At 42.9% G+C, this 14,279-nt stretch overlaps 1 protein-coding gene and 1 long non-coding RNA gene across 2 annotated transcripts in view; both read left to right on the forward strand.

Moving 5' to 3' along the window:
• LOC136010190 (collagen alpha-1(XIII) chain-like) overlaps positions 1–6,359 on the forward strand; it is a 67,066-nt gene extending 60,707 nt beyond the window's left edge. The window contains exon 43 of the mRNA XM_065671006.1: positions 4,495–6,359. Coding sequence (XP_065527078.1) covers positions 4,495–4,527 — 33 coding nt within the window. The 3' untranslated portion in view covers positions 4,528–6,359. The remainder of the gene's footprint in view (positions 1–4,494) is intronic.
• Positions 6,360–6,369: 10 nt separating this feature from the next.
• Positions 6,370–10,949, forward strand: LOC136010196 (uncharacterized). Its single transcript, XR_010610788.1, has 2 exons — positions 6,370–7,916; positions 8,837–10,949. It is a non-coding gene; the product is annotated as an uncharacterized LOC136010196 (long non-coding RNA).
• The last annotated feature ends 3,330 nt before the right edge of the window (positions 10,950–14,279 follow it).

The raw sequence follows: 14,279 nt of genomic DNA on the forward strand, positions 1-14,279 counted from the left end.
TTTATGTGCTAAAAAAGAGAGAACTGTATTTGCAGCCTTTAAGCTGCCTGGCCTTGAAGTGCTCCAATACTTGCCAAAAGATTTAGTTTCCACATAATCAACTCTATTACTAAAGGCTGGGAGCTGGCATACCCTAGGTAACCTGGGTGCCATGCAAGGCTGGTGGGAGCAGGACAGAAGTTCACACTTGTTTCATAGAGCCCCCATGGGGCTTTCAGCACCAGATCCCTCTGAGCTCCTGCTGAGGCACAGGACTTAGCGCTGCTTAGTTCGATTCTGGGCTAGCACTGAGAGGGGGTGTAATACCTGTCCCCTCCACTCTCCCTTTGTTTCTGACGGTTCAGCTATGTCAGGAGTCCCCTTCTGAGGTGCCACTCCTCAGGGTCTAGCCCACCTTCGGTACCTACTGTGTGCATTAATGCCAAAAGTCAAGCCACAGTGGTAGGAAGGAAGTGGAGGTAGACAGCCTGAATTGAACTTCCCATCCCCACTGCCCAGGGCAGTGAAAAGGATCTCTGCTGAGATCCAGCACCATTTCTTTTCCTCCTGGAAACCCCAGAGCCGGCTTCCCTAACACTGTCCTTCCATCCCTTGAAGCAGTCCTTTCCCCTGCTGAGCTGTTGCTAACAATTGTTGGTGAATTGTCACTAACACTCATTTATATTTTCTTTTGCAGTGATGATTCTAACCCTGGACTGGCCTGTGTGTGTGTTACTGTACATAGAATATTTATTTTTATACAGTGTTCTTCTCTGACATGCCAAAAGTTATGCATTTTTACAAATTATCAAAAAGCTGCATATTTTTTGTACAGAAAATATTAGATCTCCCTTCTTCCCCATGTGTCGGTTCTCTGTATAATTCCATGTCTTGCTTTATGCTTGTTTTGTCATGGAGTACAGCTGTAATATTTACATGATATTTGTGCACACATGATGAATATAGGAACTTAATAAATTATTGCATTAAAAGTGCCTGAAGGAACTGCCCTGTATAGATTTAAAGGTCATTTTCATTTTCCAAGCTGGAATCATTCATGAGTATTTCAAAATATTAAGTATTTTTTATTAAAGCGAAATAGTAACAATTTTGTTGTGACTAAATTAAGGTGTTGCTGCAAACCTCCCAGTAGCCACTGTACACTGGGAATGTAGAGATTCCATGATTAATAACTATCAAACAAGGCCTGCTTCTCGATCAGATTCAGAGCACCAAGCACAGCCCCCTGCCAGCTCCTCAAGAGGCTTCTCCTTGGGCATGCAGGAATGCTAACACCTTCTCCAGGAGCTGTGGAGTTACCTTGTACAAAGAGAATCTCTTAGTGTCTTGTTTCTGGCTAAAATGGAGCGCTTCCCATGAGCAGGAATAACTCTCAGGACAATGAGCCCTGGTCAGCAAGAAATTCTAAAATCTGTCTAAATTGCAGGCCTGCAAGTAGCTGAATTAAAGCCTATGGCAGAATACCTCGATGAGATCCTAACGGGTGTTTACTGCAGAAATCAATCCACATGGCTCTTTAAAAATGTTACCCACAGGTCGCACGCAGATTTGCAGTGTCAGTAATAATTTGTATCTGTGCATCTTAATGATCCCTCCTGACCTCCCTTTGTTAATGCCTCGAGTCTGAACTACCCATCAAGAAAACTTATACTACTAGACCAAAGTGAACATCACAATATACTTTTCTTAGAAAATGAGCAAAGGAGTGGAAGGCTAAATGTATTCCCTGAACCATGTCCCCTTTCCTTGACCCTTCAAGTAAGGGGGAAAGACAGTTTGCAACCCAGAAGTTTCTGGGTGATAGAGAGAAGTGTCATTATTTAAAGATCCCTGCAGAGACCAATTACCTACAAGCGGTAATTCATTAGTTAGATCGAGACACTGAGGTCCCGCTCTTGACACAGCCACTACAAAAGGAGCTAAGCACCCTCTCCCACAGCACCACTGTATAGCTTTTACCACCAGAGTTCCTGCAGTGTTGTACATACGGATCACAGGCTGTGCTCACAACAGCTTCCCCTGGCTGCAGCTGTGTCAGCTGAGGGGGTCACCACCACAACCACCTCCTGCACTCTGCTATTCATCTGTTTACAGACAATTACTTTTTCCCAACTGATTCCACGCAGCCTTTTAGCACCACCAGCGCGTGATGGAGGGAGAGATGTGCTTCTCTTGTCCGCAACAGCCTGCAGGGACTGCCTGTAGAAACGAGCCCAGCCCCTGACTGTTGCAATCCATTTGTCACTTTGCCCTTTCAGAAATTCATTGGGCTTTCTCTAAACACCAGTGAGGTTTCTACCAAGCTGTGTCTCTGGCCTCCCCTTCCCACAGGCTGTTCTGACTCAGATTGCTCTCACAGTTTGGAAACTCCTTGCAACTTTCAACCTAAACTAATTCATGGTATTCACAACCATTTCTTCTCATGCCGGCATTGTCCCTTGGATGAAACTTTTCCATGCATGATATTCTCATGAGATGCTTGGAGAAGCTGAAATGACACAGAAAGAAAAAGAACTGCAGAGCCGTGAGGGATTCTTGTTTGGTTTCTCAGTAATGTATCTCATTAATGTAAGACCCAGCTCCCTGTTATAAGTCTTTGCAGCTGTGAAGCTAATTGGAACAGCACTTCTTTAAATGAATGCCACACAAGTCTGGTGTTTTAATTGGACACCTGTTAACTATAAAACAGATACTAAAGACCCAAACAGGCAGCCTGGTGGTGTCTTGCTTTTGGAAGGTTATGGTAGTAGCAGCAGTGAGTTTCTACCCCAGTCTTATAGCGCTCAGCCCACAAGGTAGGTGGTTTGGATGCTTCAGCTCCTTCTTAAAATGCTGGCTCTCTTTAATCCTCAAAAACTTACAGCTCCCTCACAAAACCTGTCAGTATTTCCTGTTCCCTTTGGTGTTGGTAGTGTATTTGTAACTTACTTGTGATTGCACTGTGTGGGATTGCCTTTACTTGGGTTTGCCTGAGCTAAAAGCAAATGGAGTGTGCATCTGGTTATGTTGTCTTGACACTGCTACTGAAAGGTAAAGGAGTCTTAAGATGATATTGTACCTGGTTTATTTCTTGGGCTGGTTTTCAGCTGATATATTGGTGAGAAAGCTTTTACCTGAGGCACAGGGGACCTTGAAATGCAATTGCCAGAACTCTTGAAAGTACCTGAGTTGTGTCAGCAAAGAGGCAGGGAAGGGGAGGGATAGGTTGAGCAAAAGAAGGTTGAATTTTCTGTGCTTCCAGCTTTGCCCCAGTGTAACTCTTCTGTTACCACTGGGGATGCTCCTGACTTACAAGACATAAGAGGCTTTGGTGCCACAGCTTCTATAGCACTTACCTACTTTCTGTCAGCAAAACACAGACACACACACAGAGTGTCAACACATACTGTTATCCTCACGTCTTTTTCCTTTCTCATTATCTCAGATCATTCTGTCCATATCATTGGTTTGGTTTCAAATTAGCTGCTGGACTCTAAAGATGCTTTATGTGGGCAGTAGAATCCATGACCTTCCAAGACTTGTTTAATGCTTCCTTTGGTACACCCTGAAAAAGCTGAACATAATTCAGCAAGAAGCATTTTTAGACCTTTCTGAATATGATAGGTTGGAGGACAGTCTGCTGACTTGAAAAACTGTTTCATTTTTACTTTCCTTTGAAAACCAGCAGCTCCTTTTCCATCTTGGCAAAAGGAATTGTTAGGCTCCAGCTGTAAAGAAAACTCAGCTCTCACAGCTAATTCTCAAGGGCACTGAGGCAGCTGATTCACACTGGTTTCTTTAGGAAGCAGGTACCTAAGTGGGAGTTGTACACCAAAATGTTTCTCTGAACTCGGCCTCTGACACTAAATGCTGATAGGTGCTGCCTAGTGTGTACAGGTATTTCATCCATCCCACAATGCCTCTCTAAGTTATGCCTCTCTAAGTTTTGCCTCTGCTGGGCATTGAGTTGTGTCTCACACAGCTGACTACCAAGAGGACACAGCATTTTAGGCAGCATATACAGAGGGAGAGGGAAAGGACCTGAGATTATTTTCAGCATTTGTTTAGTAGGTGAAAGATGACTGATCTAGTGCTGGGGAAAAACTATATGTAAGATACCTGCTCACCTATCATAAGGGTCAGAAATGGTGACAAACGTTCCCTGTGGCTGCTGCAGATCATAACATGTTGTTTTCACTGTATTAGATAACCATTTCAGATGGCTGTTCCTATAGCCCCTGATACCAATGTAATCTCATTGGCCACTGGTGATGCACCAGAGGTTGTGAATCAGTGAAATTTCCCTGATCAGCTGCTCTTTCCAAACATGAGTGCTTTGCATTTCAAGAAGAACCTGAAAGGTAAAAGCTGGGCTTGCACCACCCTGAATGTGACAGCTCAGTTTCAGGGTCCGTCTCTACTAAAGCCTGTTAACTGGGTTGCTGTCACTGGTGATTATTGCTGTTAATTCTGCCTGGCCGCTTTCATGTGAAACCATTTGTCTGCCACTTCAAGGGTCAAACTCCCTGGCTGATAGCCAAAAAGTGAGACAAGTCTGAGCGTGGAGAAGCTTAGGAAACGACAGCACAATGGAAGGAGAAGAAGGACCTTCCTGAAGATTTGCTGGAGATGTTTTGCAAGTTCCTCCCTGGAGCTTGGGAAGAGTTCTTCAACTGCACCCCAGGAATCTGTGCCAGATGCTGCCTGCCGGGGCTGCAGGAGCTTGGCGTGCCAACGCTTTCTGTTTTGCTTTCTGTACTCTCCCAGAGGCCAGAGGCAGGGTTGGAAAATGACACCATTTATATTCCTTTTCTTTGGTCATTTTCACTTCTTTCTATTATTGTGGTCAGACTCTTTGGATGAAGAATTGGGCTCATTTTCCAGCAGCCGCTGTATAAATGAGTGCAAGACATGGACAATATTTCAGGGGGGATCCTTTGATGCAAGAAAGAAATCCTTCTTGAACAATTATCTTCAGAAAAGTCGGTGAACCCCCACGTTAGTTCCGAGTGCTGCTCAGAGAGGACGTGGAAAAGCTTTTTGCTACCGTTCTGATTGCAGACTTTCACCTACATCATTGATGATTCCATCTTTAACCTTTTCATCACAAACTTTCTTCTCCTGTTAATTATAAAAAAGCGATGGTTTTGGGGTTTTTTTTTTGCCAAAAAGGGAAAAAGCACACTGGATTTTGAAGGCATGAAATACTTTGTCAGAGGAGGAGAATGTGGAGCGTGGAAAAAACCCTGGTTTCACTGAATAATTCCTTTGCTTCCTGTACTTCTGCTTTGGTTTCCACCATGCACAGTGGATGCATTTTTGCCTGGAGCCCTTCAGAAATGTGATTTTGCTGGCCCATTAAAGCCCTTTTGTGGGTACATCTAAGCGGATGTACTTCCAGATGGAAAATGAGCATCCTTGAAGTCTACCGTTTCATACATACAGCGAAGGAAAATAAAGATCGGGCAAAGTGCTGAGGGGTGCAGAGGACGTTTCCCAGCTGCCTGAAGGGCAGAACATACAACTCTGGATACTTTATACCAACTGCTGCGCAAATCTGGCGTCCCTTGCTCGGCTTCCATTGCTGAAGGTTAAATTCTGTTCACATGTAAGCTATGGGGTCTTCCCACCACAGCTCTTGCAATTTATCTTAAAAAATGCTGAAATTAATTCTTAAGTGCATATCTTATGGACATGACTCGTAACGTTTCTTCTTCGCTCAGTGCATTGGGAATCCCACTTGCCCAAGCACTAAAAGGCATATTTAATTTTGAACGCGCGATTCCTTTTGGCCTAACTGATGCTATTTGCATAATTTAAGTACTCTGGTGAACCGGGGCCATTATTATTAGAGTTAATGAATGATATTATCCAAATCATTAAGCAGAACTAAATGATACGCAATTCACATTACAGTTCAGAGAGAAAGTGCTGACTCCGAGTTAAAAGTGATGTCTTTTAAATCAGAGCAAGTCCAGGAGGCAATAGCCTTCCTCCAGCCACCTCTTGTCAGCTCGGCTGGAATAATCCTGACCTTCTGATAAGGACAGCTGTAGCTGGCACCCATCTCCTCTCATTGGCGAGGGGAAGGCCTACTGTTAAATAATTCCAGGGTTACAAAGAAGTTCTACTTTCAGTTCAGCTGAAGAATTGCAGCTCTTTAGGACTTCTAACAGAGGTATTCAGCAAGTGGAGTACTGAGGCACGAAACTGTTTCAGTTAGGAACCAGGCTGATGAAAGGGTGAAGTTACTTTATTTGTATCTTTAATTTTTACCTTTTTTTGTGAGGGAAGGAGGGAGAACCTGACCAGAACTGCAGGCAGTAGGTGCGCTTTTTCCTTCTTTTTAAATGAAAACAACTAGATCTATAGTTTGATAATGTGACTTTTTATTAATGATTTTTTTGGGGGCGGTGATTTGTTTGCTCTTTAGTGTTTTCTTCTAGGTATGTTTTTAACGGGCTTTTGGAATAAGTGTGTAAAAATTCCTCACCCAAAATGTCCTAAGGACATTCCTACTGTGTTTTCTCTCCCCGAGTTCAGTAGCAAAACGGTGCTTTCTAGAGGCGAACCAGTTTTCAGTGGTGATAATCCATCCACGCAGGCCACCCCCAGGGACCAGGTACCAGCGAGCTCTCCCAGACAAAACGGTGTCTCCCAAACGCTTTTACATTTACCCAACTGAAAAGGGCTACGGCAGGGACCACTCCATTGCAAGTGGTCTCCTCCGATCTTGGGTGGTCTGTCAGGAAGCAGTTAGTCTGGCAAGAGCCGCTGTGTCCTCCTCAGCAGCGTTCTACAGCCTGAGCTCCCAGGTTTAGCTACAGAGCTCGGGAAGAGCAACTGAAAGAAACGTTTTTCCTTGAGAATGGCAAGCTCTTGGTAGGTACCTATGGAAATGGTGTTGTCTCTTCCTGTTGTTTTCCCCTCCTCTAAATCCAGCAATGCACCCCCGTTACCTTTGGGCTTTGCTTCATGCTGAGTCTACACTCAAATGCTTTGCTGGATGAGCGTCTCCTTTCACACTTTTTTGGGTTTGGGTTGCTTTTACGTGAAGGGTTTGGGGTTTTTTTCCCCTGCTTTTGTCCCTGTTGCTTCCAGATCTTTGTCCCAGACAAAACAGCTACTTTCTTTCCTGCATTTTCAGAAGACCTGTTGGTCGCATTTGGATCACTTTCCCACTTTTATTATCTGTCCTTCCTGCTGTACTTCCTGCCTTCTTGTACCCCTTTGTTGTCGACCATTTTGATCTGATGCAAACATCAGGGCAAAACATGCATTAAACCTGTGGATGTTTGCGGGTATCTTTTGGAGTTGACTGTAAAGCTTCTACTGTTTAAAACGCTAGGTAGCCAGCCCAGTTTAGCTTTGCAGATTTCTCATGACTTTGCTTGTTGAAGTTATTAAATAGATTTGTTCTTTTTTTTTAAACAGACTCGGAATTACTCAAAATGCTGCAGATTTTTTTCTTTTACAGAAAAAACTGCTAACACTTTTTTGCTGCAAAACATGACTTTGTTGACCTGCTGTCACAAGGTTTAGTAGGTCAGACATGTTAAGGATAGGTATGAGAGGACTGGTTGTGAAACTTACGGGGTGGAACTAGCATTCTTGCTTTCCAGTGCATGCTGTTTGTCAGTCCATTGTCTCTGGTGGGGGTGTGATGGGAGTGTGAAATTCCATTTTATGATAATTCCATTGTTTTTTAACAGCAATGTTTCAAAATATTGCTTCAGTAAATCTTCCCTTCTACTCTCCTGCAAAGACTTGCTTTTACTCTCATGTTGCACACCACCAGAAGTGCCACAGACCAAGCAGTTTCACCCTTTTTGGGAGTCTTCCAAAGGGACTGTGCTAGCTCCTGAAATTCCACAGCTGTTTCTGCGGCGGTATTATGTCAGTGAAAAGGAGAAATGGACGTTTGGCAGCAACACTGGGTAGGTCACCATAAGCAGAATCCTTCTCTGAGCCTGGCTCCTAGCTATTCACTTATTACCTTCTCCATTACTAATCCCTTCACTGTGCCAGCAGAGCTGTCTGTGTGGTCACAGAATGACCCTGCCAAGACCTGATCTACCTTAAAAACCAGCCCCTCAAAACAACAGAGCACCTAAAGTGAGAAAGCAAGAGGGAAAGCTTATGGCAGTGTGGCCACAGAAGCGTGCGTGGACCAGCAGCCTGTGACTGCCCTAGGGGCAGAGGCATGCAAGCGAGCATGAAGAAGGGAGGTGGAGCAGAAGCAGCAGACAAGGCACCACAGGAGAGGCCTCCAGTGGCCTTATCTAGTCTGTTTCTCAGCTGCAGCATGCACTTAGGCTAAATCATTCTTTCCTCTTTAACCAAACGGGATTACTCTGTTATTTCTTCTTGTCCCTCACAGTTTAAATTTAAATGTAGGGTAAATTGAGGCAGAATGTTGTCCTTGCCATGTTCCCTCCTGCCCCGGTAAAAGGAGGACTGGGAGCATCCGCTTCATGCAGGGTGTGGTGGCCCGACTCCATAACAGACTCATAGCTCTTCATGATGCAAAATTGACTCCAGATGGGGAACAGCACAGTAATGGGAGGGAGTTTCTGATTTATGGGGAAAGCCTGCAGATATCATGGGCTCTTCAAAGGTACAACGCACAGTGCCAGAGTTGCAGGCTATATCTACGTTACTAATTGGCGCAGTATGAGAAGAGTAGGCCTAAAGAGCAAAACAGGTCCCCACCAAGGAACTGTCTGGTTTCAGGAGGCTTAATTTTTGACTGCTCTAGTCTGGCTTAGGGGTTAGTGAACCATTAATCACTCCCATTAGCGGCTGGGACATAGGATGTGTGCTACTGGAGCTCACCTTCTGGTTCTGTTTTATCTAGCGGGAATCAATTTGGTGTATTCAGAGGCTGTTTTGTGCTGTGATCCAAAGCACAACATGTGGACACGATCTGGAGATTTGTTTTGAAGGTATGGCTCTGATCTGGAACGTGGTGCCAACACGACATGCAAGGCTACAGCCTGCAACGTGCTCTGAAGCACATCTACCTGGCACCATGCTGTGCCATGTGGAAGCCTGTCTCGCCAAGTGGGTGGGAGCAGAATGTTGTCCACCCTTGTGAGTTAGCTCTACCAAGCAAGCTGTGTGGTGCCAAGACACCCCCTTAGCATTTGGAGTCCTCAGAGCAACAGAAAACTGCTTCCCTTGTGTACTGTCTGCACTCCTGGAATGCTTGAGTCGTTGGCACTGCCCCTGTTTCTCATCTTTATAGAATCTGGACACCAAATTCTCTGATACAGGGACACTTTCTGTCAAAGATCGGTGCATCAGCCAACATCACTCAAACACGAATGGCCTAATCCCTGCAGGAGAAGGATTTCTGAAGCAATATATTCTTGCTACATACCTGGTTTCCTTGACTTTTACAAGCTGTTTTACTACTTTTCCCCCTTTGGCATAGAATGTACAATATTTAATATACCTGTAGTGAAGTGATGAGTCACGAGTAGATCTTGTCAGGGCATTGTTTCTGCATATCTCTTACATACACTGATTGTTTGAGTCATTTAAATCTGAATACACTTTTTACACTTTTTTTATATTGAACTTTTTAGCCTGTATATTGAATATCCAATACTATTTAGCATTCATTAATGTAAGTGCTGTAGTATACTTTGTGTTACCAGTAATTATTACTGTCATTGTATTGATTCTAAGACATTATTTTGACTTCTTTTGGTAGAGTTTAGCTACTTGGAATTTTTTGGCCTTCAAGAAAATTCCACAGTAAATAATTGCTAGAATGAAGAGAAGAAAGGGCTGTTCTTTCCCACCATCTTTTTACCCTCAATAGGAGCTTCTTCAGCTAAAATGAGCATTTGCTTTCTCTTTTCCACTTTTTCCTTGCTAATGTGATAGCATTGATTTGCTTTGCCTTTTAATCCTGGGAATTCTGAATTCCATGTTGACCGTTTCTATCAATATTGAAGAATCAATATTGTACAATATTGTAGAAACAATATTGTTTCTATCAATATTGTACACTGTAATTATTTTGTTTTTCTCTACTAATCTTTTCCCACTATTAAGTTTTTAGCAAGTGATATGTGTGATAACAGTTGAGAAGACATTACAGGATTAAACACTTAACATGTGCAAGGAAAGGGATTCGGTTGAACTATTTCCATCTCTATGAATGAAAAATAGCTTATGAACTTTTACGTCAGAACAAAAGCTGTGCTTTGGATACCTGTTTCTTGTGTCTATTACCTAATCCAGTGGTTGCAGTGAAACCACATCTGTCCTTGGAACTAGGGGAAATTTAAAGAACTCCCTGAATCACTGCTCAGTACTAAATCAAGTTCAGCTTTGTAAAAGCAAACTGCTGCTTAATTATAGCATCCTTAAAGCATTTCCACCTTCTTGTAAAAGATGGAGAGTTTGTACGTTTAATCAATGAGTATCCATTCATCAGGTACAGAAATAGTGCTCGTCTTATTCAGAAGTGATGTTTTATGTTATGATGAAAACTGCTACGCAAGAGCTGTATATTGCTATTTAAATACCTTAGCCTATTCACTACATCATTATGAGAATACAGATGAGAGATTCCAGGACAAAGTTGATTTAGGAAATGGACTTCTGCAAAACCAAAGGAGGGATTAAAAAACCAGACAGGAGGTAATGAACTTGTCTTGGACTGGATGGTTTTTACAATGGTAAATGTGGCACTGTATTTAAAGTGTCATCCCATCACTTTCCAAGAGGAGTCTGAATTCCCTGTGCCTTGTGTTGAAGCTTTACACCTTTGTGTTAATGCTTTAGTAAGGTTTCTATTTTAATTTGTGTGCCATACATATTCCAGTACAATCTGCATTTGTTGCATACGATGTACATACTTTCTTCTCCCTTTTGTAAAGATACCTGTTTACTTACATAGTTTCTGTCTTTTGTAAATGACAGCTAATGCAAATAATAAACCATAAATTCCCTTACTCATCGTCTTTTCACTTGGAGATGGGGTTTGGGTTAATATCCTAAGGCAATCACGCCATCTGCTGTTTGCCAGTCAGACCCAGTAACGACGGAACGAGGTGGCAGTTTCAACCGGCTCGGCAGAGGGAGAGGTCTCAGACATACTGTTACACCGGCGCTATGAAAGCAGACAGTCCCAGCCAGTGCCTGTGCTGAGGGGAAAACAGCAGTATCAGCCGAGCTCTGGTACTGGACACTGGGGAACCTGCATGGCAATAAGAGAGCCTGAACCCCTCCATTCTGTCAATAGCATTATTGGAGCTCGCTCTTAAGGTATGTATTAATCAGCCATAAAACACAAAGCTACACAAATCGAGCAGCTGAAAGAGTGAGTGCAGAGGGAACAGAGCCAAGATTATCAGATCGTGATTATCAGCTGTGTCTTTCTTGTACTGTCTTTCTTTCCTCAAAATTGACAGAATCAATAAGGTGGTGTCCGTCTACCCCAAAACCCAAGAGTTAACAGCTATTTGCTAAGGGATCCTACCTAAGGTAAAATGTTCACTCAGTTTCTGAGCTAATCCCCTCCTAATAGAGGAGGTGGTGGAGGGGAACAAATTGAATGGTTGAGCCTTTGGTGAGTGATCTGGGGATAGCAGAATCTGTCCTGTTGGCTTGTTTTTAGCAAGGCATGGCAATACAGGAGGAAGGTGACTTTGGTTTCAATTGCCATGACAGTGATTATGATGATGGCACTATACCCCACAGTGATATATTCCTCTCGTCTAATGTTAGGTATCAGAAACCTAGACATTTACATTGGAGCAAGTTTCCCTTGGCTCCTTTTTCAGCCAAAGGGGGGAATTGGGCAGCCTCAGGAGCATCCATCTCTCCCTCCCCACTCTGCTTAGAGATTAGAGACTGATAGTTACTCCTCTCCTGTACGTGTAGGTCTGTGCCTGTGTTAGCCCAGAGGGCACACATGCACTGACAGTGGTGACTCCTTGAAATGAAAGTGATTCGCTGAAAAACCTTTAGCTCTTGAGCTGCCAGACAGGAAAAGTGCATGCCTCGCTCCTGATCTCCCTTGGGTATGTATATCATGAGGCAAAATCCTCAAGCAGCCGAATGTTTGCATTATGTTAGACAGAAAAATGACCATGTTTGTATGCTCCAACTATGAAAGGCAGGGGTGTTTGAAACATATAATTTCTACCATTCTTTAGGGCTGTAAGGTCACTTTTGCTTCGTAAAACTGATGGCTCCTGGATGTATCCTGTTATTCCCTGGGAGAGTAGTAAAATTTTGCACTTGTGCAATAAATAGATGTTTTGGAGGCTTGCTGAGTACTGCCTCCAACAAACACGAGACCCAGAGCTAGGCTTATTTCAATGCAGCTTCCTTATTTATAAGTCACATTTTGAGATTTTCAGTTATTCCTGTCCTTCCCCTTCCGAGGACTGTCATAAGCAGGAAAATAAAGTCTGTTATTTTAATGATGTAAGTGAACTGGTTTAAATCAAACCCAGGAACAATTCTGAAAGCAGACAAACCAGCAGGGCTGTCCTAGGAAGTTTCTCTGGAAAGAACTTGGGAGCTTAATGGTCCCATCCAGAAAGACAATGAGCTTGTAATCCTCACCAGAGAAAGGAAAAGTGTGTCACAGCTCCAAACCATACCAAAGAGCGTAACTGCAACGGGACAAAGATCTTTACTAGCACAGGAAAAACTGATCACATGTAACTACGCAAGATCCCACTGCAACATTGCGAGAAGTGGGAAATGTGATTTAGTTTTGTGAGTGAGATGCCAGTTTGCTAAGAAAGTATCCTGCAGTACAGATCTGGAGTGATCTGTAGGAGAGCGACTTGATGAAACGGTGCAATGACACCATGTTACATATTTGCTCCTCCAACAAAGAAATGTAGCTCTACACAATGCCAAAACCAAAACAGGCCTGCATCAGAAGCCTCCCAGGCACCTTGCTGGGATGTGTCACTTTCTGCAGGAAAAGACTCTGCTATAGTAAACCCAACCATTTTGTTGCTAATAGCTTGCTTCAAGAAATTCACAGGTGTTACAGAGGCTTTTCTGGCCCTTAGATTGGCAGTGTTTGGTTACCATATTAATCTGTGGCCAAATGCATCACTCACAAATGTATTGCTTTATCCATGCACCTTTCCTTGAGCTCAGATTCTGACATAGGTTTTTTACCAGTTAATAATCAAATTTGCAGTGCCTTTGAGGCACAGAGCCTCAAGGGAATCAGCTGTGTCCTTTCTCTTACCACCCTCAGCTTCCTCAGCTACACATGCTGACTTGTTTAGTTCTTCAGAAAAGCCATGCCACATGTGCGATTGCCACCCCAGTTCTCCCTGTACCTTACTTGGTTTTGGCTACTGTTTCTCAGATGAGGAGAAGAATTTCTCAACTGAACACGATGTTGTTTTCTGGGTTCCCTTATTCTTTTATTTTCTGTGATGCTGACAGACTCGTAAATCTCCATTGACAAAAAAAGGACATGATTATTCAAATATTTGTCTTAAATTAGCATTTTTATGTGAATGACTAAGAAATAATTGAATCAAGAGAATGATCTCTGCAGCCTCCATTGATGCATTTAAGGATAAGTAGCACAGATGAAAACACTCCTTTTTAAACAATAAGGATGAAAACACTGGGGGTTTTAAGCTAATAAGCAGCATTTATCTTCTAGAATCATTGGTGTTTGGACAGGAAAGACCTCTCTCCTTGTTTATGCGTTAGCTAATCTGCGTTTGAAGACAGCTCAACCATCAGCCTACCTTAAACACAAAAATGTGTAATTCTGAAGTATATGGGATGCTCTAATTTTAAAAACATTAGTATAAGAGAGTTCTCCAAAAAGTTAGGATTTAGCTTTTCTGGCTTCTTTAAGAAGAAAAGCTCATTGTACACAACCTACTAGCATAGTAGCCCCACAAACAGTATAGAGGAGGGATTAAAAAATAGCTTGGGGGTGGGGGTGGTGTCAATACAGAAATATGGATTATTTGCAAAATTCAGCTATTACATCTGTTATTTACTGACACAATCTACACACACATCAACTTTGACTGTATTAGGTTATCCTAATGACATGACAACACTTACACTGATTTGATAAGATTCCTGGATTATATATGCCCTTAAAATAGAGCTTTCAGAGTACTTGACATTACTGTACTGTGAGGGCAACCCTGGATGCCTGCCAGCCTAAGCAAGAGTAAAGCTGTGTCTCTTGGTTCTGAAGCTATGAAATATTCATTACAATGTTTGAGACTTAACAGCTTCTGCCCAAAAGCGCGAGTGCCATAAACAGGCTGTTTTTT

This window comes from Lathamus discolor, chromosome 3 (genome assembly GCF_037157495.1).
Source record: "Lathamus discolor isolate bLatDis1 chromosome 3, bLatDis1.hap1, whole genome shotgun sequence".
NCBI lineage: Eukaryota > Metazoa > Chordata > Aves > Psittaciformes > Psittacidae > Lathamus > Lathamus discolor.